Source organism: Spermophilus citellus (assembly GCF_964194105.1).
Source record: "Spermophilus citellus genome assembly, chromosome: 1".
In the NCBI taxonomy this organism is placed as follows: Eukaryota; Metazoa; Chordata; class Mammalia; order Rodentia; family Sciuridae; genus Spermophilus; species Spermophilus citellus.
Genome location: NC_138182.1, coordinates 231461172 through 231488240, shown reverse-complemented (window position 1 = coordinate 231488240; position 27069 = coordinate 231461172). Strand labels below are relative to the sequence as shown.

The 27069-nt window shown below is 35.6% G+C and overlaps 1 protein-coding gene across 4 annotated transcripts in view; it reads left to right on the top strand.

Annotated features, from left to right (window-relative positions):
* Positions 1-26848, top strand: part of RAD17 (RAD17 checkpoint clamp loader component) — a 43457-nt gene extending 16609 nt beyond the window's left edge. For all 4 annotated transcript variants that reach the window (XM_081298235.1, XM_081298234.1, XM_081298236.1 and 1 more), the window contains exons 10-17: positions 1149-1260; positions 3921-4103; positions 12400-12485; positions 12594-12740; positions 15530-15679; positions 16738-16858; positions 23871-23928; positions 26121-26848. In XM_081298235.1, the coding sequence (XP_081154361.1) occupies positions 1149-1260; positions 3921-4103; positions 12400-12485; positions 12594-12740; positions 15530-15679; positions 16738-16858; positions 23871-23928; positions 26121-26379 (1116 nt within the window). In that variant the 3' untranslated portion in view covers positions 26380-26848. The remainder of the gene's footprint in view (positions 1-1148; positions 1261-3920; positions 4104-12399; positions 12486-12593; positions 12741-15529; positions 15680-16737; positions 16859-23870; positions 23929-26120) is intronic.
* Positions 26849-27069: the final 221 nt, after the last annotated feature.

The following is a 27069-nucleotide window of genomic DNA, read 5'->3' as shown; positions in this document are numbered from 1 at the left end:
ACAGACATAGATCTACATGTGTAAATGGGAATTTTCTATATAATGTAGGTAGCATTTTAAGTCTCTGGGGAAAGTAGACTTTAAGTCAAAAAATGGTGTTAAAACCATTTGATATACATAGATAAAACCATAAAGTTGTATTTTTACTTCATATTATACACATAAGAAATTTCTAGGTGAATTAAATGTTTAAATACAGAAATCAATATTAGAAGAATGTAAGGAAAAATGTTGAGTTTGAAGAGGGGAAAGAAATAAAATCCCTAAAATCATAAAGAATAACTGATGTAAGATTTACTTTAAAAAATGTAAAACTTAGGAAATAACAGAAGGCATTAACAAAGTTAAATGAAACAAATTTAAAACATAGTCATGAGCACATAAGAAAGTATTTGCAATTTATAAAACAAATTAAACTATAGTTGGCCATAGTGACACACTCCTGTAGTCCCGACCACTTAGATGGCTTTGTAGATGATCACTTGAGCCCACAAGTTTGAGAAGAGCTTAGGTCTGGAAAGATACTAACTAAATGTTAACACTTAAGATAAAGTTTGGGATTTGAGGAGACTTTTTCATAAGGAACTCTTGCAACAGTTTGGTTAGTAAATTTTAAAATAAAATTACACATTGAAGGATTGTAGTATAGTATTATTTTTCTACTATAATCAGTTGTTACAGTATCCAAAGTGGGATAAGTAATGAAGGGTCACATAAGTCATTTGTCAATAAACCATTAGGGATTTCTGAAGAAGGAGAGGTAGGTAAAAGTTTCTTGCCTTATAATTGCACTACAAGGATATGGTAAACTGATATAAACATATATAGAATATATTTAGATTTTCATACATATCTTAAAAATAGACATATATGAAACAGCCTTATTTATGTATGTGTGCATGTGTACATGTATACATATAGTGAGAAAACAAGAACTTAGAAATATAACCTGGTCAAAGTAAAGACAGAAACAATATTTAATACTTCTAGAATTTTATCTTAAGCTATGCTAAGTTGAAACACTAGTGTTTAACATGGAGATATTTTTGCCATTTAAGTTTGAAAGAATATAATTCACCTCCATTAACTTTACAATTTTTTTTTCTTTTAAGAAAAAGTCTTTTTAAATTTTAATTTTCTCATTTTAGAACGGAGGAAAAATTATTGTCCCCAATAAAACTTCTCTAGAATTGCTTTGTCAAGGATGTTCTGGTGACATCAGAAGTGCAATAAACAGCCTCCAGTTTTCTTCTTCAAAAGGTAACTATAAAAGATACATTTGTATAGCATTAGATAGATGAATGACTTTCTCTTAATTATTCATGAAATGAAATCAAACTAATCTTTTTCTTCCTTTTTTTAAATTTGTATTTATTTATTTTTGCTGTTTTGGAGATCACATTCAGGATGTTGGACATGGCTAGGCAAATGCCCTACAATTGAGCAATAATCCCAACCTAAATTAAACATTTTAACTTATAATTGATATACAGTAGTTCCCCTTACATGTGGTTTAAGTTATATATGGTTGACTGCAGTCTCAGCATACTAAATTAAAAATCCCAGAAGTAAACAATTCACAAGTTTTAAATTTTGCACCATTCTGAATAATCCAATGAGATCTTTTGCTGTCTTACCCAGTAAGTGAATCTTCCCTTTGTCCATTGTTTCCACAGTTTATACACTGCCTGATAGTCAGGAGCCATCTTGGTTATCAAATCAACTATCATGGCATCACAATTCAGGAAACTTATTTTACTTAATAATGGCCCCAAAGTGCAAGAGTAGTGATGCTGGCAGTTCATATATGCCAAGGAGAAATCATAAAGTGCTAGCTTTTAAGTGAGAAGTTGAAAGTTCTTGTCTTAATGAGGAAAGAAAAAAATTTGTATGCTGGGATTGCTAAGATCTATTGATACGAAGGAATCTTTTACCCCTGAAAATATGAAAGGGAAAAGAAATTTGTGCTAGTTTTGTTGTCACACCTCAAACTTATAAAAGTTGCATATGGCCACAGTACATGATAAATACTTAAGTTGGAAAGGCATTAAATTTGTGTATGTTATATATGTAGGAAAAAACAGTACATGGAGCATTGTACTATCTGAAATTTCAGGCATCCATTGAGGTTCTTAGAACATATCTTCAGTAAGAGGGGATTATACGTATCTACACTTATATTGATACAGTGACTTAAAATTTTATACATACACACATGAATATACACCTCTTTATGAATATATCATTGTTTACATATGTACCTCTGAAGCTTGATGCAGAGAACTTAGGTCTGTTTGAGATAAACCTGGATTCATTTATATGATTTGCTACTTTGCTTTTTAAAATTATTTAAAGTCACTTATTAGGGAAAATCCTCTTTCTGTCACTTAACAAGTGGATAGGCCTACCAAGCATGATGGCATGCGCCTGTAATCCCAGCAATTTGGGAGGCTGAGATAGGAGGATCAAAATTTGAAGGTCAGCCTTAGCAACAGTTGGGTAGGCCTGTGTGAGTAACTTCATTTTTTGTGCCTCTATTTTCTCACCTTTTATATAAGAACCTATCTCATGGGGTTGTATAAAGAGTAAGGGAAGTGCCAGGTGTGGTGGCGCACGCCTGTAATCCCAGTGGCTCCAGAAGTTGAGGCAGGAGATCGCAAGCCAGCCTCAGAAATTTAGTAATGGGCTAAGCAACTCAGTGAGACCCTGTCTCTAAAGAAGAGGATCTGACACAGTTCACGTATTTTATAATTATTGTCTATTAGAAAAACAAAGAAGGGCTGGGGGTATGGCTCAGTGGCTAAGTGCCCCTGTGTTCTATCCCCAGTACCAAAAATAAATAAATAAGTTAAGTAAGCTGGGTACACTAGCAAAGGCCTATAATCCCACCTTTTCAGGAGGCTGAGGCAGGACTACCACACAAATTCAAAGCCAGACTCAACAATTTAGTGAGACCCTGTTTTAAAACAAAAAAAGGACCGGGACTATAGCTCATTGGTGGAGCATCCCTGGGTTCAGTTCCCAGTACCACAAATAATTAAACATTTTTTAAAAATAAAATCAGAATTTCACATATTTGTATGGAAAAAACAAAACAAACATGCTTAAGTTTAGTGCTGGAATCTATGAGGTAGAAAAATTAACATGAACCAATTTGGAGTCCTAACGTTACTGCTCTGGGCTCAGAAGTTTTAAAGTGAAGAATATAATTTTTGAGTAGATCAAGAAGTATCTGAGCAATTCCATGGTTTTTCCAATTTAATTCTCTGATCAGCCTAATGAAATAAATACTATGATTTGAATCCGGACTTCTTGGGTTCTCATTATTCACTGTTGACCTTAAGCCAGTTACTTAAATTCTTTATATTCAGTTCTTTAACTGTTATAATTATTCCTCCCTCATAGAATTGCTGTGAGGATTAAATAGTGTATATCATGCACCAAAGGCGGTAAGGTATATATAACACCATGAGAAACCAAGATGATACTATTGCATTAACGTGTCATTATGTATGTGAAAATTTGCAATAGGCATCATGAGTTTTTTTTCTTTTGGTGCTGGAGATTATGAGATTATTTTAAATAACCTTTTTTTTCCATTTTCTTTTAATATATTTTATTTTTTAGTTGTAGATGGACACAATATCTTTATTTATTTACTTTTTTATGTGGTGCTGAGGATTGAACCCAGTGCCTCACACATGCGAGGCAAGCACTCAACCACTGAGCCATAACCCCAGCCCCTTTTTCTTCCATTTTTACTAGCCTCCCAAAGAGGACTCTGACACAGTTCATGTATTTTATAATTATTGTCTATTAAAAAAAAACATTTTAATTGGAATTAACTGAAATGTTCTTAACTTTAATTTCATATTTTGATTTTATTTTAAACTATTGTCACTTTGGTGTATATTATTTAGGAGAGAGCAATTTGTGGCCAAGGAAAAAAGGAGTATCATTAAAATCAGATGCTGCGCTGTCAAAATCAAAGCGAGTCAAAAAACCTGATAGGAGTTTTGAAAATCAAGAGATTCAAGCTATTGGTGGAAAAGATGCTTCTCTTTTTCTCTTCAGAGCTTTGGGGAAAATTCTGTATTGTAAAAGTAAGAAATTTTGTGCATTTTTTTTATTGGATATTAGTCTCAAAATGGAAATAACACATTTTTTAAAAATGCCATGTATTTGTTTTGTTACAAGAGCCAGGGCTAGGTTAGATACTGTCTGGCAAGGTTTAAGACATAGTAGGAAAGTACATTTTACCATATGAAGTGTTTTCTGACTATAAACAGGATTAAATGTAATCCCAGTGACTTTGAAGGCTGAAGCAGGAGGATCTCAAGTTGGAGGTCAGCTTCAGCAACTTAGTGAGGCCCTGTCTCAAAAAATAGAAAGGCTGGGATATAGCTCAGTAGTGGAACACCTCTGGATTAAATTCCCAGTTCCACAAAAACAAAACAAAGCAACAACAACAAAAAACCTAATGTCGGCCATATTCATGTCTTTAAATTATTAAAATTATAGTTTGTTAAAGGTAAGACATCAGTCCTTCTAGAGTTTCAGTGGCAAGAATTGCTATTCAGAGTTCTCCTAGCATTAGGCTCTAGGCAAGAGGGTCTTAGGCAAATAGCCAGGTAACTTAAGGTTTCTTTTGCTCCTCTTAAATTTCTCTACTTTTCAATAACTTGCTGACCCCCAACCAGAAGTGTTCATTGCCATCTTCTCCCTTTTTGATGCCTTCTGCCTCTTACCCCATCTATCCCTGTTGCTCATTCCTATCCTCCCAAATTGTCCCTCCTTTGAGTGAAATCTCAAATTCCTGTTCTTTATGTAGCCAATATCAGTTTATAGTCATATAATTCTGAAGGAAGAAATTAGGATTTCTTTGTGGAAACCTTCATGCCACATAGGGAAAATGAAATGGCCATCACTTAGGTGGCAGTAGAGATTTTCCTGTGTCCTGGATCCTCTCACCTCTGTATCCTAGTGACCATTCTCACCTGATTCTTTTCCTTTCACCCATTTTTTTTTTTCTACAGTGTTTGCTTATGACCTCTCTTGCTTTAGGGAACTGGATTACTATTCTCTCAGGCAGAGAGCAGCATCTTTGTACATAGTAAATAAAATGTGTAAAGAGTTTTTATATTGAATAAGAGTTTTTTTTTTAATCTTTTTTTTTTTTTGGTGAGGTTCTTTTTTTTTTCTTTTTTTTTTTTTTTTTTTTTGTTTTTTTTGGAACTGGGGGTCGAACCCAGGGCTTTGCGAATGCAAGGCAGACGCTTTGCCACTGAGCTATATCCCAGCCCTGAATAAGAGTTTTATATTGAAATGAATCAAAGGAAGAAAGCAATCAGAGCTAGAAAGGTAAAATGAGAAGTGCTTTTTTTTTTTTTTATTGGTTGTTCACAACATTACAAAGCTCTTGACATATCATATTTCATACATTAGATTGAAGTGGGTTATGAACTCCCAATTTTACCCCAAATGCAGATTGCAGAATCATGTCGGTTACACATCCACATTTTTACATACTGCCATAATAGTGACTGTTGTATTCTGCTACCTTTCCTATCCCCTACTATCCCCCCTCCCTTCCCTCACATCTTCTCTCTCTACCCCATCTACTGTAATTCATTTCTCTCCTTGTTAATTTTCCCATTCCCCTCACAACCTCTTATATGTAATTTTGTATAGCAATGAGGGTCTCCCTTCATTTCCATGCAATTTCCCTTCTCTCTCTTTCCCTCCCATCTCATGTCTCTGTTAAAAGTTAATCTTTTCTTCCTGCTCTTCCTCCCTACTCTGTTTATAGTTGCTCTCATTATATCAAAGAAGACATTTGGTATTTGTTTTTTAGGGATTGGCTAGCTTCACTAAGCATAATCTGCTCTAGTGCCATCCATTTCCCTGCAAATTCTATGATTTTGTCATTTTTTATTGCTGCATAGTACTCCATTGTGTATAGATGCCACATTTTTTTTATCTATTCATCTATTGAAGGGCATCTGGGTTGCTTCCACAGTCTAGCAATTGTGAATTGTGCTGCTATGAACATCGATGTGGCAGTATCCCTGTAGCATGCTCATTTAAGGTCTTTAGGGAATAGTCCGAGAAGGGCAATAGCAGGGTCAAATGATGGTTCCATTTCCAGCTTTCCCAGGAATCTCCAAACTGCTTTCCAAATTGGCCGCACCAATTTGCAGTCCCACCAGCAATGTACAAGTGTACCCTTTTCTCCACATCCTCGCCAGCACTTGTTGTTGTTTGACTTCATAGTGGCTGCCAATCTTACTGGAGTGAGATGGTATCTTAGGGTGGTTTTGATTTGCATTTCTCTGACTGCTAGAGATGGAGAGCATTTTTTCATGTACTTGTTGATTGATTGTATATCCTCCTCTGAGAAGTGTCTGTTCAGGTCCTTGGCCCATTTGTTGATTGGGTTATTTGTTATCTTATTGTCTAATTTTTTGAGTTCTTTGTATACTCTGGATATTAGGGCTCTATCTGAAGTGTGAGGAGTAAAAATTTGTTCCCAGGATGTAGGCTCCCTATTTACCTCTCTTATTGTTTCTCTTGCTGAGAAAAAACTTTTTAGTTTAAGTAAGTCCATTTGTTGATTCTTGTTATTAACTCTTGTGCTATGGGTATCCTATTAAGGAATTTGGAGCCCGACCCCACAGTATGTAGATCGGAGCCAACTTTTTCGTCTATCAGACGCAGAGTCTCTGATTTGATATCAAGCTCCTTGATCCATTTTGAGTTAACTTTTGTGCATGGTGAGAGAAAGGGATTCAGTTTCATTTTGTTGCATACGGATTTCCAGTTTTCCCAACACCATTTGTTGAAGATGCTATCCTTCCTCCATTGCATGCTTTTAGCCCCTTTATCAAATATAAGATAGTTGTAACTTTGTGGATTAGTCTCTGTGTCCTCTATTCTATACCATTGGTCCACCTGCCTGTTTTGGTACCAGTACCATTTTTGTCACTATTGCTCTGTAATATAGTTTGAAATCTGGTATCGCTGCACCGCCTGATTCACACTTCCTGCTGAGAATTGCTTTTGCTATTCTGGGTCTTTTATTTTTCCATATGAATTTCATGATTACTTTATCTATTTCTACAAGAAATGCCGTTGGGATTTTGATTGGTATTGCATTAAACCTATAGAGAACTTTTGGTAATATCGCCATTTTGATAATGTTAGTTCTTCCTATCCATGAACAGGGTATATTTTTCCATCTTCTAAGATCTTCTTCTACTTCTCTCTTTAGGGTTCTGTAGTTTTCATTGTATAAATCTTTCACCTCTTTTGTTAGGTTGATTCCCAAGTATTTTATTTTATTTTTTGAGGATATTGTGAATAGAGTGTTTTTCCTCATTTCCGTTTCAGAAGTTTTGTCGCTGATATACAGAAATGCCTTTGATTTATGCGTGTTGATTTTATATCCTGCCACTTTGCTGAATTCATTTATTAGTTCTAGTAGTTCCTTTGTAGATCCTTTTGGGTCTTCTAGGTATAGAATCATGTCGTCCGCAAATAATGATAATTTAACTTCTTCTTTTCCTATTTTTATACCTTTAATTTCTTTTGTCTAATTGCTCTGGCTAGTATTTCAAGGACTAAATTAAGTAGAAGTGGTGAGAGAGGGCATCCCTGTCTTGTTCCAGATTTTAGAGGGAATGCCTTCAACTTTTGTCCATTCAGAATGATGCTAGCCTGAGGCTTAGCATAGATAGCTTTTACAATGTCAGGGTAAGTTCCTGTTATCCCTAGTTTTTCTAATGTTTTGAACATAAAGGGATGCTGTACTTTGTCGAATGCTTTCTCTGCATCTATCGAGATGATCATATGGTTCTTATCTTTAAGTCTATTGATGTGGTGAATAACATTTATTGATTTCCATATATTGAACCATCCTTGCATCCCAGGGATGAATCCTACTGGATCATGGTGCACAATTTTTTTGATGTGTTTTTGTATTCGATTCGCCAGAATTTTATTGAGGATTTTGCATCTAGGTTCATTAGAGATATTGGTCTGTAGTTTTCTTTCTTTGAGGTGTCTTTGTCTGGTTTCAGAATCAGGGTGATGTTGGCCTCATAGAATGAATTTGGAAGAGCTCCCTCTTTTTCTATTTCCTGAAATAACTTGAAAAGTATTGGTATTAATTCCTCTTTAAAGGTTTTGTAAAACTCCGATGTATACCCATCCGGTCCTGGGCTTTTCTTGGTTGGTAGTCTTTTGATTGCTTCTTCAATTTCATCCATTGATATTGGTCTGTTCAAATTGTGTGTATCCTCCTGACTCAGTCTGGGCAAATCATATGACTTAAGAAATTTATCGATGTCTTCACTATCTTCTATTTTATTGGAATATAGGTTTTCAAAATAATTTTAATTGTCTTCTGTATTTCTGTAGCATCTGTTGTGATATTGCCTTTTTCATCCAGTATGTTAGTAATTTGAGTTCTCTCTCTTCTCTTTGTTAGCATGGCTAAAAGTCTGTCGATCTTATTTATTTTTTCGAAGAACCAACTTTTAGTTTTGTTAATTTTTTCAATAGTTTCTTTTGTTTCAATTTCATTGATTTCCGCTCTGATTTTAATTATTTCTTGCCTTCTGCTACATTTGCTATTGTTTTGCTCTTCCTTTTCTAGGGCTTTGAGATGAAGTGTGAGCTCATTTATTTGTTGGTTTTTTCTTTTTTTGAGGAATGACCACCAGGCGATGAATTTCCCTCTTAAAACTGCTTTCATTGTGTCCCATAGATTCCGATATGTTGTGTCTGTATTTTCATTTATCTCTAAGAATTTTTTGATTTCCTCCTTTATGTCTTCTGTAACCCATTGATCATTCAGTAACATATTGTTCATTTTCCATGTGATGTAGGATTTTTCCTTCCTTCTTTTATCATTGATTTCCAGTTTCATTCCATTATGATCAGATAAAATGCATGGTATTATCTCCACCCCTTTATATTTACTGAGGGTTGCCCTATGGCATAATATATGGTCTATTTTTGAGAAGGATCCATGTGCTGCTGAGAAAAAAGTATATCCATTTGATGATGGTTGATATATTCTATATATGTCAGTTAAGTCTAGGTTATTGATTGTGGTATTGAGTTCTATAGTTTCTTTATTCAACTTTTGTTTGGAGGATCTGTCCAATGGTGAGAGAGGTGTGTTGAAGTCACCCATAATTATTGTGTTGTGGTCTATTTGATTCTTGAACTTGAGGAGAATTTGTTTTATGAATGTCACAGCACCATTATTTGGTGCATAAATATTGATAATTGTTATGTCTTGTTGGTGAATGGTTCCTTTTAACAGTATATAATGTCCGTCTTTATCCCTTTTGATTAACTTAGTCTTGAAGTCAATTTTATTCGATATGAGGATGGCCACCCCTGCTTGCTTACGAGGACCGTGTGCGTGGTATATTTTTTCCCATCCTTTCACCTTCAGCCTGTGTATGTCTTTTCCAATCAGATGTGTCTCCTGGAGGCAGCGTATTGTTGGATTTGTTTTTTTAATCCATGATACCAGCCTATGTCGCTTTATTGGAGAGTTTTAGCCATTAACATTCAGAGTTACTATTGATATATGGTTTGTACTTCCAGCCATGTTTGATTATTCATCCTTTTTTAAAAAAAATTTAGTTTGTTTTTCCATGATTATCTTTCCCCTTGCCCTCTGTCTTTACCGAGGCACTTCCCACTGATGGTTTTGGTTATTGTTTCTCATTTCTTCCTCGTGTAGTGTTTTGCTCAAAATGCTTTGAAATGCTGGTTTTCTAGTTGCAAATTCTTTTAACTTTTGTTTATCATGAAAGATTTTTATTTCGTTGTCATACCTGAAGCTTAATTTTGCTGGATACAGAATTCTTGGTTGGTATCCACTGTCTTTCAGTGTTTGAAATACGTTGTTCCAGGATCTTCTCGTTTTCAGCGTCTGTGATGAAAAATCCGTTGTTAACCTTATTGCTTTACCCCTGAATGTAATCTGCCTCCTTTCTCTTATAGCTTTTAATATTTTCTCTTTGTTCTATATATTGGATATCTTCATCACAATGTGTCTTGGCGTTGGTCTACTGTGATTTTGTGTGCTCGGTGTCCTGTATGCATCTTCAATTTGTATATCTGTTTCCTTTTTTATTTCTGGAAAGTTTTCTGTAATTATTTCATTCAGCAGGTTACTCATTCCCTTGGTTTGAATCTCTGTACCTTCTTCTATCCTGATGACTCGTAAGTTTGGTTTTTTTATGTTATCCCATAACTCTTGGATGTTTTTCTCGTGATTTTTTACCAGCCTTTCTGAGTTGGCTAGACTCTTTTCAGGATGATATGTTTTGTCTTCATTATCTGACGTTCTTGCTTCTACTTGCTCCACTCTGTTAGTGATACTCTCGATTGAGTTTTTAATTTGGTTTATCTTTTCCTTCATTTCTAGAATTATTGTTTGATTATTTTTTATAATCTCTATCTCCTGATAAAGATGCTTAACTTCTTCTTTTATCCGTTTATGTAATTCATTCTCAATGTGTTCTTTCGCTGCTTGAATTTGCTGTCTTGTATCCTCTTTAAGGTTCCATTCCATCTGTGTAAGGTGTTCCTTGAGTTCTTTATATGACCATTTTTCTGATGACTCTAGGTCCTCCTGAATATTTAGGCTGTCCTGCATTGTTTGTACTCCTTTTCTTCCTTGCTTTTTCAAGTTGCTCATGTTACTTCTTGTTCTGTTTGACTGCTGAGTTACTGTTTACTCCTATAAATTTATTTGATGCTTGGGAGGAAAGGTATTAGAAGGGAAGGGAAGAAGTCACTAAAGAGAATAAGAGTAAGCAGGTAGAATTGAAGGAAGGGGGAATAAGAAAGTTGAAAAGAAATGAAGACAAAAGAAGAAAAAATAATAGGAAATAAAAAGATTAAAAATAATTTTTAAAAAAATTTAAAAAAATAATAAAAAAATTAACATTAAAATTAGAAGAAAAAAATTTTTAAAAAAATTGTAAAAAAAAATTTAAAAAACAAGAAAGAAAAATGAAAATGAAAGAAAAAACCCAAATCAAAAAAAAAGAGAAAAAAAAAACTAATAAATGCAGTCTTAGAATTTGATTAACTTCTCTTCCAGTAGGTGGCGCTGTGCCCACCAGGCCAAGTTTCTCCTGTCAGTACGCAGGAACCAATCACTGTGCAGAAGCTCCTCCTCCCAGACTGGGCGAGTCTGCAATCCTGAGTGCCTAGGGCCTCCTCTTGTGTCTAGTCACTTCCCCACTTTTCCTCTAGCCAGGCCTCTCACGGGTGCCGCTCAGCACAATACTGGCTACATGCCAGGTCTGCTGCTCCCGGGAGCCCTGTTTTCATGAACCAAACGACTGGGCACACTCTCCCAGTTTGCCATTCCCTCAGACCCTAAGTTGGTAGAGCTTGGGGCTGAGAATCCTCAGCGAATTTTACTTGCCCTCCGGTAGCCACGCCCCCGGTAGCTGGTGCAAGAGACCTCAGCAGTCAGCACTGGTGGGAGTGGTAGTTCCGCGCTGCGGGTCCCGTGCCACCTCTGATTCCCTTGGTCTGGCTATCGCGCTCACGGGAGAGCTGGGAGGGGCCCTTAAGGTTTCCCCGATGTGTGGAGAAGGAAGGCTAGGGAATTCCACACCTGTAGCCGCAGGTTTCAATGAGGTTATCTCCTCTGCCGCACTCTGACGACATCAGTTCTCTGCCATGGTGGTATCTCTTGCAAATGGCGACAGTTCGTTTCCCTTTGCCGGGTGACCAATGCAATGGGTGGGTCCTTACTGTCTCTCCCAAGCCCCGTTTCAAACCTGTGGCCACTACCTATGAAGGCTCAGTTGGCATTTACCTCCGTAGGAACAGAAGGGCCGACCAGTTGTTTCAGCCGGATGGATTAGTGCGGAGTCACAGCTGTTTGTCTGCGGGAAGCAGGCGAACGGGAGCTTGAATTCAGCTGATCCGGGCTCAGTGTGTGTTCTGAGAGGCCCAGACTGATCGTCCCAGATCCACGTCAGTTCAGCATTGCCTAGTGATCCTGAGCAAACAGAATTTAGATTGTTTACGACTCCCTATGCCCGCACAGCTGAAGAGGTCAGAGACTTGATCTCTCTGCGCCCGCCTCCATGTTGGAATCTCCATGAGAAGTGCTTTGAGAAAGTGGAATGTTTTAGGCTTGGAAAAGCATAATCCAGGCATTGGAATTTCAAATTTAGTTCTTATTAATGGTAATACCATTGGCAAACTTCCAGTTATTTTGTTGTTTTTAATTTTTAATAGCTTGTTCAGTATTTTGGCATTATGTGTCTGAAGTGTTGAAAATCTTCAAATAAAAGATGCTAATTGTAAAAATGGCATTATTTTAAATAATTACAGAAATTTTTTTTATAGGAGCACCTTTAACAGAATTGGACTCACCTCGGTTGCCATCTCATTTATCAGAGCATGAGCGGGATACATTACTTATTCAACCCGAGGTAAGGTCTTTATGACACTTAGTACTGTTTACCAAGCATATATTACGTATGTTCATATATACGATATTTTGATCAAAATTATGTATATGTTTGTGCTTCTTTTTATAGGAAGTAGTAGAAATGTCTCACATGCCAGGAGAGTTATTTAATTTATATCTCCACCAAAACTACATAGATTTCTTCATGGAAGTAGATGATCTTGTGAGAGCCAGTGAATTTCTCAGTTTTGCAGATGTCCTCAGTGGTGACTGGAATGTAAGACCATTTGACCTAAATGTTTATGTTTGTATTTCCTTAGAACTTAGAAAAGAAAGTTTTCCTTTATCCTTAATTATTTGACATAATTTTCTGACTCCTTAATTACTATGCTAAAATGAATTAATCCAATCCAGTGTTTATAAAGAAGCCTCAGTAAGTTATCTGATTTTTCTGTTGATAATATAGCACTAATTTTTTCTGAAGTTATTTTCTGATTTCAAAATTAATATATATATACTTAATAATTATATATAAAATTAATAACCATTGGAAATTATAAAGACAAGGACTGTACATCTTGTTCTACTGTTCATTTAAAAATTTAAAAAAAATATTTTAAATACAAATTATTATAAAATTTGTATTAACTGGTGGTTGGCTTAATGTAGAGCATGTACTTTGCATGCACATGGTCCTGGTTTCAATTCCCAACATCAAAATTGTTTATTTGTGTGTGATTAGGGTTGCTACATTGAACAGGCTAGTCTCAAACTCCTGGCCTCAAGTGAACCTCCTGCCTCAGTAAGCTAGGACTACAGGCATGCGCCATAATGCTCAGCGTCTATGTTTTTTCCTACTATCTTTACCTACCCTGATCAGTACAGCAGTCACTAGCCACATTCAGTTCCTCAGTCACAATAGCCACATATTTCTAGTATTTGATAGCTGCATGTGACTAGTAGCTACTGTATTGAACAACTCTACTACAGACTATTTCCATCATTATAGAAATTATTCTGGACAACACTGTTTTAATGTGTTAATATTTCTTTGTTATAAATATTGAAATGACATTAATAACTATAGATTTCATTACTCCGCATTTTAGTGTGTGTGGTTTTTGTTTGTTTCCTCTAGGTACTGGGGATTAAACTCAATGGCAGTCTATCTCTAAGCTACATCCCTAACCCTTTTTATGTTTTATTTTGAGACAGGGTCTATCAAACTTGGGATCCTCCTGCTTCAGTCTCCTGATTAGCTGGGGTTACAGGCATGTGCCACCATGCCTGTCTCATTTACTTAACTTTTTTATAATTCTTTAGAAATATTTTTTGTTTACCACATAATATTTATGAGGTTCAATGTAATATATTGTGATTCATGTATACAGTTGATAGTAATCAACTCAAGGTAATATATATATATATATATATATATATATATATATATATTATCATCTTAAACTTCTGTCATTTTTTTTAACTTTTAATTTTTATGTGGTGCTGTGCCACTGAGCTATAACCCCAGCCCTGACATTTTTTTTTTTTTAATATTTATTTTTTTAGTTGTAGTTGGACACACACCTGTAATCCAGCTACTCAGGAGGCTGAGGTAGCAGTATCACAAGTTCCAGGCCAGCCTTGGCAATTTAGTGAGATCCTGTCTCAAAATAAAAAATAGAGGGCTGAAGGTGTAAGTCAGTGGTAAAGCACCCTCTGGATTCAATCCCTGATACCAGAAAACAAAAAAAAAAAAAAAAAAAAAGAAGAAAGAAAGAAAGGTTGTATATTTCTAACTTTGTAGGGGTGCGAGGGATTGAACTCAGGGACACTCAACCACTGAGCTACATCCCCAGCCCTATTTTGTATTTAATTTAGAGACAAGGTCTCACTGAGTTGCTTAGTGCCTTGCCCATTGCTGAGGCTAGCTTTGAACTCATGATCCTCTTATCTCAACCTCCTGAGCTGCTGGGATTACAGGCCTGCACCACCGCACCTGGCTTATATTTAACTTTTTGTTCACAAGTTTTTTTATGTTTTGCAACATTTGCTTAATCTCTATGTATTTACACATTTGTTATTGAATGAATAATTGGAAAGTAATTGCAAACATGACACTTAATACTTAAAGCATTAATAAAGATACTGTTCTATAACATCCAATCTAAGAAAGTTAACATTAATTTATTGTCCCCAGTTACCTCAGAAATGTATTTAAAGGGCTGGGGTTGTAGCTCAGTGGTAGAATGTTTGCCTAGTATGTGAGAGGCACTGGCTTTGATTCTCAGCACTGCATATAAATAAATATGATAAAGGTCCATCAACAATCTTAAAAAAATTTAAAAATACCTTGTTCTTTAAAAAAAAAAAGTTTGTACAGTTGTTTACCTCACCCCTATCCAAGACCTAAGCAGAGTTCTTGCACTGCATTTGGTTTTTTGTCAAACTTGAATTTGCTTTAAATAATTTTGTAGTACTATTATTTTTAGGGCTGCAGTAATGTTGGGAAAAGTGAACACATAGTAACCAAATATTTAAGTTAATTTTTTTTTTTTAAAGAGAGTGAGACGGGGAGAGAGAGAGAGAGAGAATTTTAATATTTATTTATTTATTTATTTTTTAGTTTTCGGTGGACACAACATCTCTGTTTGTATGTGGTGCTGAGGATCGAACCCGGGCCGCACGCATGCGAGGCGAGCGCGCTACCACTTGAGCCACATCCCCAGCCCTTAAGTTAATTTTTATGTATGCCTTAGTAGTATGAGTAATACTATTTTATAGTCAGGTGTTGTGGCACAAGCCTGTAATCCTAGAGACTCAGGAGGCTGAGACAGGAGGATCATAAGTTCAAAGCCAGCCTCAGTAGTTTTGCAAGGCCCTAACCAATTTAGTGAGACCCTGTCTCAAAACAAGAAAAATGAAAAGGGATGGTGAAGTGGTACAGTGAGTAAGTACCCCTGGGTTCAATTCCCAGTACCTAATAACAACAATAATAATAATAATAAAATATTATTATTACACTATTTTGTAAATCTCATATATTTCATATCTTGTCTCATTTATTAGACACGCTCTTTACTCAGGGAATATAGTACATCTGTAGCTACAAGAGGTGTGATGCATTCCAACAAAGCCCGAGGATTTGCTCATTGCCAAGGAGGAGGATCAAGTTTTCGACCCTTACACAAACCTCAGTGGTTTCTAATATTTAAAAAGGTAAAAATAAAGTAAAATTTTAAAGTATACTTTGAATGAAAGTGAACTTTATTGCATGTGAACTAAGATATAAATATACATGTATATGTATATATACAACTTTTTTTAATATTTATTTTTTAAGTGTAGATGGACACAACACAATGCCTTTATTTTTATGTGGAACTGAGGATCGAACCCAGGTCCCGCCCATGGTAGGCAAGTGCTGTATCATTGAGCCACAATCCCAGCCCCGACTGTTTTGTTTTTTAAAGTGAAAAAAGAAAAAGGCTTTATTTTAGTAAAATAAAAGTTGCTGAAGCCTGCGGTTTTCTTGGAATGATTATAAAAATGTAAAAAGGGCCATTTTCTTTAAGGTCTTTTTTAAAATTTTTTTTAAAATATCAAAATTTAAAAGCACAAATTTTACTGAAATCAAAGTTTAGTTACATCTTAGTTTAGTTAAAACCTAGGATATACATTTCAATTAGAAGAAATAAGTTTGAGGTCTATTGTACACCGTAGTGACTACTAGTTACTCATGATGTACATTCATTCATCACTTAACTACACAGACACATTCTGAGAACTTTTAACATTGGTGGAGCATGTTCAAGAACTGCATCGTTGGGGCTGGGGTTGTGGCTCAGTGGTAGAGCCCTTGCCTGGTATGTGTGGGGCACTGGGTTCAATTCTCAGCACCACATATAAATAAATAAAAGGTCCACCAACAAGTAAAAAAATTAAAAAAAAAAAACTACATTGTCAAACAGGTTCATGATTATATCAACATCATCAAGTGTTCTTATATAAGCCTATATTATATAGGTCAGTCACTTAGACATGGCCTCTTGATACAGTCAGAATGATTGATAAACATGATGTGTGAGGTTGTTGCTGATGTAACATAATATTAGATAATGCTAGGAAAAATCTTAAAGGATTCCTTCTAGATAAACTCTCAAAAGTATGTTTGTGGTATGTAAACTCACACAGTATGTGAGATAATAAACAGTTTATTTGGAACACATAACTATATTTTTAAATTTCATTTTCCTATCATTTTTTTTTCTAAACAGTATCGGGAAAACTGCATGGCAGCAAAAGCACTTTTTTCTGACTTCTGCCTACCAGCTTTATGCCTCCAAACTCAGCTGTTGCCATATCTTGCTCTGCTAACCATTCCAATGAGAAATCAAGGTACTAAGAGGTTTTCCTTTTTCCCAAGAAGTAGTGTTTATGCCAATTTCTTTTTGTGAGTCAATTTATGGTTATATACTAGTAAGATAAGTTTTTTTTTCCTTTTCTTTACTTTTTGATCCATAATTAATATATGCCTTATGTTTAAAAAAATTGGGGAGGGGATATAGCTCAGTTGGTAGAGTGCTTGCCTTGCATGCACAAGGCCCAGCAGCACCAAATATATATATATATATTCCCAGCTGTAATCCCAGCAACTCAGAAGGCTGAGACAGGAGGATGGGAAGTTTGGGGCCAACCTGGACAACTTAGGGAGACTCTGTCTCCAAATGAAAAGTAAAAATGGGCTGGGGATGTAGCTCAGTAATAGAGCCTAGGCTCTGGGTTCAATCCCTCTAGTACCAACTACTTGTTTACAGACCTTAACAAACTATAATAAACAAAAATATGTAAGTACATAAAGTAAAAATTGAAAGTACGTTACCTTTAAGGTTACCTACCTTAGATTAGTGTGAAGTCTCCCCAAGTTTTTTTCTGTGCTTATAGAAATAGGTAGAATGAGACAAATTAATTGACTTCTATCACTTACCATGGATAGTATTTCATATTTTATAAGTTAATTTCAAAGTACTAATGCTAAAATATACTGAAATTAATATATTTTTCAAGATTTAAAAGTTTATTTAACCTTATTGATGACTATTTTGTGTGACTTCAGTATTACAAATGGTGTTCATTATATTTTCAAGTTTTGAAATTATAAATAATTCTACAAACAGACAGTACATGCTTGGACAGGTTGTATTTCTTCTGAGATTTACTTTTCTGTGAACTTTACCAGTTTTTCTATCAGTTTCTCTCTTGCTTTCTACAGTTCTGGGAGTTAGACCCACTCTACCACTGAGCTACATCCCCCACTCTTTTTGTTTGTTTGTTTGTTTTAGAGACAAGGTCTTGCTAGGTTGTTCAGGCTCGCTCAAATTTAGATCCTTTTGCCTTACCTCCTGAGTAGCTGGGCATTATAGACATTTTTTGCACCAGTCCAGCTGTTGTTTCTCTTTTTAATATGTATTTTAAGGGCCACATTTCATTAACAGTCACATGGTGCTAACCTTCAATTTAGAGCAGAGGACACAGAAAATGTTAGTAACTTACCATATGCCTCTTCAAACTTCTTAGAAATTGTAAAGATAAGAATTTACCTTTTGGGTGATCAGAAGAAAGAACAAAAATATCTATCACCTTTAACACAATAAACTAATTTTGTAGCTTTTGAGAATATTGATACTTAACATTTTTAAATGTTGTGTATTCACAGGCAAAAGTGTTGAGCAGTGGACATGATTAATCTATAGGTCAGGATCCAGAAGTTTCCTTCTTATTGCCATTTTTTTTTAAAGAATACACTATTTTTTTAACTTTATTTGAAAGTAATTTCCAACCTAGAAAAAGATGCAAGAATAGTACAAAAAATTTTTATCCATTTGCCTTACATACAGTCTTTTTCTTTCTCTGTACACATAAGCACACATATTCAATTTTTTTTTTATCAAGTTTGAGTAAGTTTGTAATGTGCATCCAGAAAACAAGGACATTCTATATAGCCATAGTATGCAAATCAAAATCAGGAAATTAATGTTGATACACTTCTACCATTTAGTTTATAGACCCCTTTTAAATTCTGCCAATTTACCAGATAATGTATTTTATAAAATAAATTTGTTTTCCTTTTTTCTCCTTTCTTGTTCACAGTCCAATGCACAATCACATGATGCCTTTAGATATTTAAGTGCCACATCTCTTTAGTCTCCTTTGATCTGGAATAGTTCCTTAGTCTTTAGTTGTCCATGACATTTTAGAAGCATGTAGGACAATAACTACATACACTATCCCTCAATTTGATGATTTCTCTTGATTGGATTTCAGGATGTGTATTTTGGGCAGGAATACCATAGATGTTATTCTTTCTTCTCAGTGTATCATGTCAGGAGAATATAATGCTATATAATATAATATAGTTTCATAATTTGGTAAGATGGTAACTCTCACATTTTCCAGTGTAAAGTTTAGTATTTTTGTGAAGAGATACTTTGAAACTGTGTAAAGACCCCAATTCTCAGCTGGGTGAAGTGGCAGACACCTGCATTCCCCTCAGTTTGGGAAGCTGAGAGGGTAGATCAGAGTTCAAAGCCAGCCTCAGGAGCTTAGCAAGGCTCTAAGCAACTTGAGACCCTGTCTCTAATAAAATATAAAAAGGACTGGGGATGTGGCTCAGTGGGTAAGTGTCCCTGGGTTCAATCTCTGCTACCAAAAAAAAAAAAAAAAAAAAAAAGACGGCATTTCTCATTAAAATTTCACCTGTTAGTTACAGCATCCTCTGATAATGAAATTTTGAATCTGGGATGATTTGACACATTTTTTAAATGCTATTATTCCTCCTACATTTGTGTTGGTGAATTGTATTATAAGGTATAACTTTGCTTTTCCCCCCTTTTTATTTACTTATTTGATAGGCTATATATTGTTAGTATGGACTCTTGATTCTTATTTCTTCAGTTGTCATTTCTTGCTATCATTATTTATTTTGACCTCAGGTTGTCCAGATTAGACTAATGGGCTTTGCTTTAAACTAATTCTACCTTTTGATGTATCCCCAATACTCTTTTAATGTTTCAATTTCTGAAACAAATAATTCCAGATTCCTTGCATACTTTATCTGCACCAGTTCTGGAAATCAGGATTTTAGTGAGCTCTGTGTCCTTTCAGTGAAATGATATTTATGAGAAAGGATCTGAGCACACCTAGTATGATCATTGTTATTAGAATATCATTGTTTCTAGACCAGTCCAGTGAAATAAAGCTAGGAAATGTGTGTGGAAAACATAAGTTCACAGCGGTACATTCAGTTTCAGTCTAATACCAGTTTATTCTGATGTTTTTCCTTTCCATATTTGTATCTCCCTTTTTTTGTTTTGCTTTTGTTTTGTTTGTAGTACTGGGAACCCGGGGGCACTATCACCGAGCTACATTTCCAACCTGTTTTATTTTTGTTGTTGTCGTAGTTGTTATTATTATTATTTTTTTATTATTATTATTTTGGTACTGGGAATTGATCCCAGGGGCGCTTAACCATTGAGCCACATCCCCAGCCCTTTTTTATATTTTAGAGACAGGGTCTTGCTGAATTGCTTAGGGCCTCACTAAGTTGCTGAGGCTGGCTTTGAATTTGCAATTCTTCTGCTTTAGCTGAGCCACTGGGATTACAGGCCTGCACCTCCAAACCCAGCTCCTGTTTTATTTCTTGAGACAGGGTCTCTGATACTGAAGCTGGCTTCAAACATGCAATTCTCCTGTCTCAGCTTCCCAAGTAGCTGGGTTTATAGGCATATGCCACCATGCCCAGCTTGTACCTTCCTTTTGAATATTTAAAAAATCTGTCTTCCATTTTTTAAATGTATGTATTTTTTATTATTTACTCAGTTTCTCTATATTGTGTAGTGGATTTTGAAAAGATATCTAAGAACCTTCATAATGTTAGATTTGAAAACTTTATAAGGATTATAAAATTTTGTGGTGGATATGTCTTGGCTTTTCTTTTTTGGGAATTGAACCCAGAGGCATTTTACTACTTAGCCATGTCCTTTTTATTTTTTATTTTGAGACAGTTAAGTTGCTCTGAGAATTTGTTCATTTTTCTTCATTCTGTTTTCTAGGTTTTTTTGTCTGCTGGTTCAGGTCTACTCTAGTGAATTTGAAATTTTGGTTATTGTACTTTTCAGGTCCAGAACTTTTTTAAAAAGTATATTTTTAGTTGTAGATGGATGCAGTACCTTTATTTTATTTATTTATTTTTATGTGGTGCTGAGGATTGAACCGAGTGCCTCACACATGCTAGGCGAGTGCTGTTGCTCTGAGCCACAACCCCAGCCCCTTGATGAAACATTCTTGTTATAGTTTTCTTTACTTCTTTAGGCATGATTTCTTTCTTTGAACATATTTATAATGACTCCTCCAAGTCTTTTTCTATTAAATTTATGTCTGGGACCTCTCAAAGGCAATTTCTTTTGCCTGCTTTTTCATGTGTATGGGTCACGCTTTCTGGTTCTTTACATGTCTAATCATTTTTTTGTTGAAAACTCAGACATTTTACACATACACTGCATCAACTCTAGACTCTTGATTCTCCTTCATTTGGGGGACTTGTTTTTAATTGTTATGTGCTTATTTGTTTTGTGATTTGGCTAAACTGTTTAATGAAATCTATCTTCTACAGATGAAGCCGTTGATACTTCTTAGAGAGCCCTGTTTTGGGTGTGTTCATTCAGTCGCCTACTTATGGTAGGCTCGTTTTGGCAAGGCTTTGTCTCTTGATGTTTGTTTACAACTGTGTGCCTTAGCTGGTATCACTTTCATCTGTTTGGGTACATTAATTACTGGCTGATTGCTCCGTTGTTTTCAACAGTGCCCCCAAATTTCTCCAATCTGATCCCATTATGATTGGGAACAAGTAGGTTTTTTGGGGCTCATCTCCAAGGTTTGTTCTGATTCCAGGAAAGCTCTTAGCTGTCTCTTTTCCTAGTTCTTTCTGATGAATCAATTGGCTTATGTTTAGCATGCTGCTCTTAATTAAGAGGAGCTGGTATCAAGAGTACCCTTACAGGTTGGGGTTGTGGCTCAGTGGTAAAGTGCTTATCTAGCATGTGTGAGGCACTGGGTTCGATCTTCAGCACCACATTAAAATAAAGTTATTATGTCCATCTACAGTTAAAAAAAAAAAAAAAAAGGTTTGAACTTTCCCACGCAGTGTTTCAAATAAAACCAATTTCTTTGAGGAGAACTTCAGAGCTCTCTTTTTCTATGAACTGCCTTTCCCCCTGAGCCACTATACTGGTTGAGTGGTCACCTTCAGACCTCTGATCATCTTAGTGTGAACACTGCTCTACTAATACACTGGGGCCCAGGAGATTGCAGTTGGGTGAGGGTGCAGTGCACCTAGGGTAGAGCCCATAACCTCTGGGTGGGGAAAGGGATCCCTTGTCTCTACACTCATTAGAAGGGAGCTCTGCAAGCTTAGCTGCACCCATGTAGGACAAAATTTTCTGAACTAGGGGTGGGAAAGGGTGGGGAAAGATAGTGATTCAAATGCTGCAGACATTCTCCTGTTAGATTTTTTTGAATATCTTAATTTGCTGTATGTTTTTAGGACAACTTCCAGAGACTGTAAATGATTTTTAAAAGATAATTTTTCACCAATTTTGCTTACTCACTGGGGGATGGGTACACAAGAACTCAGGCAGTCATCCTAGAAATCTTCTGTGTCATTTTTTTTAAATATTCACCTGTGATAAAATATATGTAACATGAAATTTATCAACATAACTCTTTTAAAGTATATAGTCTAGTAGTAGTATGGATTTTCATTTTATTCTACAACGAATTTCCAGAACTTTTTCATCTTGCAAAACTGACATTCTATAACCATTAAATGTTTATTTCCCACTTCTCCATTCTCCTAGTCCCTTTCTGTCTCTATGAATTAGACTATCTAGGTACTTCCATATATGGAATCATATTTGTCCTATGTGACTGGCTTATTTCACTTAGAGTAATGTCATCAAGGTTCTTCCTTGGAGTGGTGTGCATCATAATTTACCTTCTTTTTTAAGGATGAATAATATTCCATTGTATGTATTTGCCACATTTTGGTTATTTCTCTGTTGATGGACATTTGAGTTTGACTATAGATTGAACATATCTAATCTAAAGTGCTCCAAAATTTGAAACTTTTAAAGCACCAACATGATTCATCGTGGAAAATTCTACAACTGACCTCATATGACTGCATTAAAAATATTGCATAAAATTACCTTTAGGCTGTGTGTATAAGGTATATATGAAACAAATGAATTTTTTGTTTAGACTTGGATCCCATCCCTAAGATATCTCATTATGTATATACAAACACTCCAGAGTCCAAAATCTAAAATACTTCTTTTGGTCCCAAGCATTTTGAATAAGGGTTATTCAACCTGTATCGTGAGTAATATTGCTATGAATAGGAATATACAAATATTTCTTTGAGACTCTGCTTTCAGTTCTTTTGGGTATATGCCCATAAATTTTTGGAATTTCTGGATCATGTAATAATTTTGTTTGTTTTTTGGATACTGGGTATTGAACCTAGAGACATTTTATCACTGAGCCACATCCCCAGTCCCTTTTTTTAGTTTTCATTTTGAGACAGGATCTGAGTAAGTTACTGAGGCTGGACTTAAACTTGTGATCCTCCTGCCTCCTGAGTTGCTGAGATTATAGGCATGCCCCACCATGCCAAACAATGATTTACTTAGGAGCTGTTTGTGGTTTTGGTTTGTGATTTCCTAAAGAATAGTCATGTTCAACCTCTTTGCATATACCTATTGGCTATTCATACATTTTCCTTTGAAAACTGTTTAAAACTTTTTTTTTTGTAACAATATGGATGCTTCTAGAGGTCATGTGCAGTGAAAAAAACAGAGAGACTAATATACATAATCTCATTTATACTTGGAGTAAAAGAGTCCAATTCATGGAAACAGTAAAATATTGGTTACCCAGAGCTGAGGGGTGGGGAGATTGGGGAGATATTGGTCAAAGGACAAAAACTTTTAGTTAAGAGGAATAAGTCATGAGACCTGTTGTACATTGTGACTACGGTTAATAATGTATTTTTAAAAAATATTTTAGTTGTAGATGAACACAATATCTTTATTTTATTTATTTGTATTTGTTATGTGGTGCTGAGGATTGAACCCAGTGCCTCATCTGTGCTGGGCAAGCACTCTAACACTGAGCTACAACTCCAGCCCTAATAATGTATTTTTGAAATTCCTAAGAGTATTTTTAAGTGTTCTCACCAAAAAAGTAAGTATCTGAGATAATACATATGTTAAATTAATTCCTATTTGTCAATTAAAAAATAAATAAAAGAATGATGATGTTTTAAAAATTTTTTTTAAATATCTGTTTTTAGCTCAGATTTCTTTTATCCAAGATATTGGAAGACTTCCTCTGAAGCAACACTTTAGAAGGTAAGAAGAGCTGTTACTGAAATATCCACTGAATATACTCAACATACATAAATAAAAGTTATGTGTCAGATACAAAAATACATATATTACATCCAGTGATTAAAAGACCTTTTAATTACACTGTTGATCCTTCATTTTATTCAACATCATATGTTCACCCTTTCCTGATAGAATATATCAGAATAGTGAGACCTTATATCAAAATAAAAAGGGCTGGGGCTGTAGCTCAGTGGTAAAGTGCCCCCTGGGTTCAATCCCCAGTGTTGCCCCCCAAAAAGGACCAGCTCTCTTTGCTGTCTCCATCCTGAGATCAAGACATAAAAATAGAGGGAGGATAAGTATTTTCTATTGTCCTTTTGCTTCTAAAATATAAGTAAATGCATTGAAATCTTTACTATTTAATTATCGATTCAACTATGTGATCTGACTTGGAGGCAGGATTTGTTGATATTCTGAATTACAGTGACTAGTACTGTTATCTTTATGTTCCCATATTTAATATCTTGATTCATATTGATAATATTTACTATTTATTAAATATTAACATTTAACTTAATATTTAATAGCTGCATGATTTCCTGTAATTTAACACATACCTTATTTTGTATATTTAGCTCCTTTTCAACTTTTGTTATCATTGCCTTGTAAATAACCCTTTCTGCACGCACGTCAAATATTATTTACTTGGATGAACTCCTAGAAATGAAATGCTGTGTCAATAGGTCTGTTCCTTTTTGAGGCTTTTGGTCTCTGTTCCCAGGTTGCTGGCAAGAATATTTTGTCAATTTTATACCTACTTTCACGGTATTAGTATGTTCTTTTTCTTTAAACTATCCATCAACTGGGTTTTATTACTTTACTGTTATTTTATTTGATTGATTGCAGTACTGGGGATTGAACCTAGGGGCACTCTACCACTAAAGCAACATCGTCAGCCTTTCCTTTTCTTTTCTAAGCATTCTTTCTTCCTTTATTTATTTTTTGGGGTGCTAATGATTAAACCCAGGGCCTCACATGTACTAGGCAAGCACTCTCCCACTGAGCACCCCTCCCCCTGCAGCCTTTCTTTTTTCTTTTTTTCTTTGTTTGAGACAGGTCTTGCTAAATTGCTAAGACTGATCTTGAACTTGTGATCCTCCTGCCTTAACCTCCCTAGTGGCTTGGATTACAGGCTAGATATTACAGGCATGCTTCACTGAACCTTGCTTGGGTTTTATCCCTTCAAAAGTGTCTTTGCCAGCAGGGCACATTGGTACATGTCTGTAATCCCAGCTGCACTAGAGGCTGAGGCAGGAGGATTACAAGTGCATGCCAGCCTGGGCAACTTGGTGAGATCTGGTCTCAAAGCAAAAATAAATAGGGCTAGGAATGTAACTCAGTAGTAAAATTGCTGAGCGTGTGCAAGGACCTAGGTTCAACCCCCAGTATGGCAAAAGAAAAAAAAAATCTTACTATTTTAATTTCTGTTTTAAAATTTACAAAGTTAGAGCAATTTGTTTAGTAACATTTGTATTTCTTTAATAAGTTTTCTATTTGTGCCCATTTTTGGTGGTGTTTTTTTTGTTTGTTTGTTTTGTTTTGTTTTTGTTTTTTTTCATTTTAGTCTGTAGGAACTCTTTACTGAAGACATTAACCCTCTTTGCATTGCTAGTTTTATTCAGTTGTTCACCTTGTGGTTGGGCTGCCATCCCACTCCCACCGTAACCCCCACCTCTGAATGGGGATGGAACTCAGAGGCACTTTATCATGATCTACATTTCCAGCCCTTTTAATTTTTTGAGACAGGGTCTTACTAGGTTTCCCAGGGGCTGATCTCAAACTTGAGATACTCCTGCCTCAGCCTTCTGTATAGCTGAGATTACAGGTGTGTAGTATGGTACCCAGCTTAGTTTTAGTTTTTTTTTTTTTTAATATTTATTTTTTAGTTCTAGGCGGACACAACATCTTTGTTGGTATGTGGTGCTGAGGATCGAACCCGGGCCGCACGCATGCCAGGCGAGCGCGCTACCGCTTGAGCCACATCCCCAGCCCAAGTTTTAGTTTTTATAGTTAAACTAAAGGGACTGGCTAAACAGTGTACACAGTGAAGATAAATGAAGGACCAGAGGAGGTGGTTTCAGAATCATCACACTCATACTATAAAGTAATCCCCTCCTTGTATACAATTAATATCTGCACTATGAATCTGACAGATTGAAAATGGAAGCCCTGATGGACAGAGAGCATGGATTGATAGACCCTGACACTGGAAATGAAGCACAGCTTAATGGAGCACAGACTACAGAGGAAAATCAGGGTGAACCCACTCAGACTGCTGAACCAGAAATTCTTCCTTTGAGTCAGAATAGTGGGAGTGAACTGCCTGCTAGCCAGCCTCAACCTTTTTCCTCCCAAGTGGACATGGAAGAAGAAGATATAATAATAGAAGATTATGAGAGTGATGGAACATAGAAATCAGCCTTGACAGATTCAAGTAGTACTTGAACAGAGTTAATATACTTTTCTGGTGAATTATAGACAATTTATTATTATAGTATTTCATCACAAGCAACTTGACTCTTCTGTCATCTTGAGTTAAACAGAAAATCAAACCTTCAAGTACTCTTCTTAACTTTTTTTTTCTCTAGTATTTATTTAGTCTTGTGAATGGGTTAGGGGAAGGAGATCAGTGTGTATTTTTTGAACATTATGCCAAATATCAGAAAATGTGAAGGAATCATCCAGAAATCAAAATCTTTATGTTGTAAATATGAATCACAAAATAGTATAAGATGCAACTGAGTGTAAATAAACTTTGTGCCTTATTTACAGTTTATTGTCTCTAGCTTCTCAGATACTGTTTTTTATATGTTGTACAGTATAATATTTTAGAAACTTTTTGGAAATATTTACATAATTTATATCGAAATTAAAATGTTGGATTTCATTCGTTTCTCTTATTTTTTTTAACATTGTTTACTTAACTGCCATGTGTCCTAAGGCACTGTGCACTCATCCTTCATCCATTATCAAACCTTTCAAAAGGTAGGGAAGGGGACGCTGGCCACCTTGCTCTGAGACTCTCCGGAAGAGGTTGCTTAATTACCTTCTCAAAGCGCGGTTCCCAGTGGTAGCCGGGAGTTAACCCCGCCGCGAGGTGCC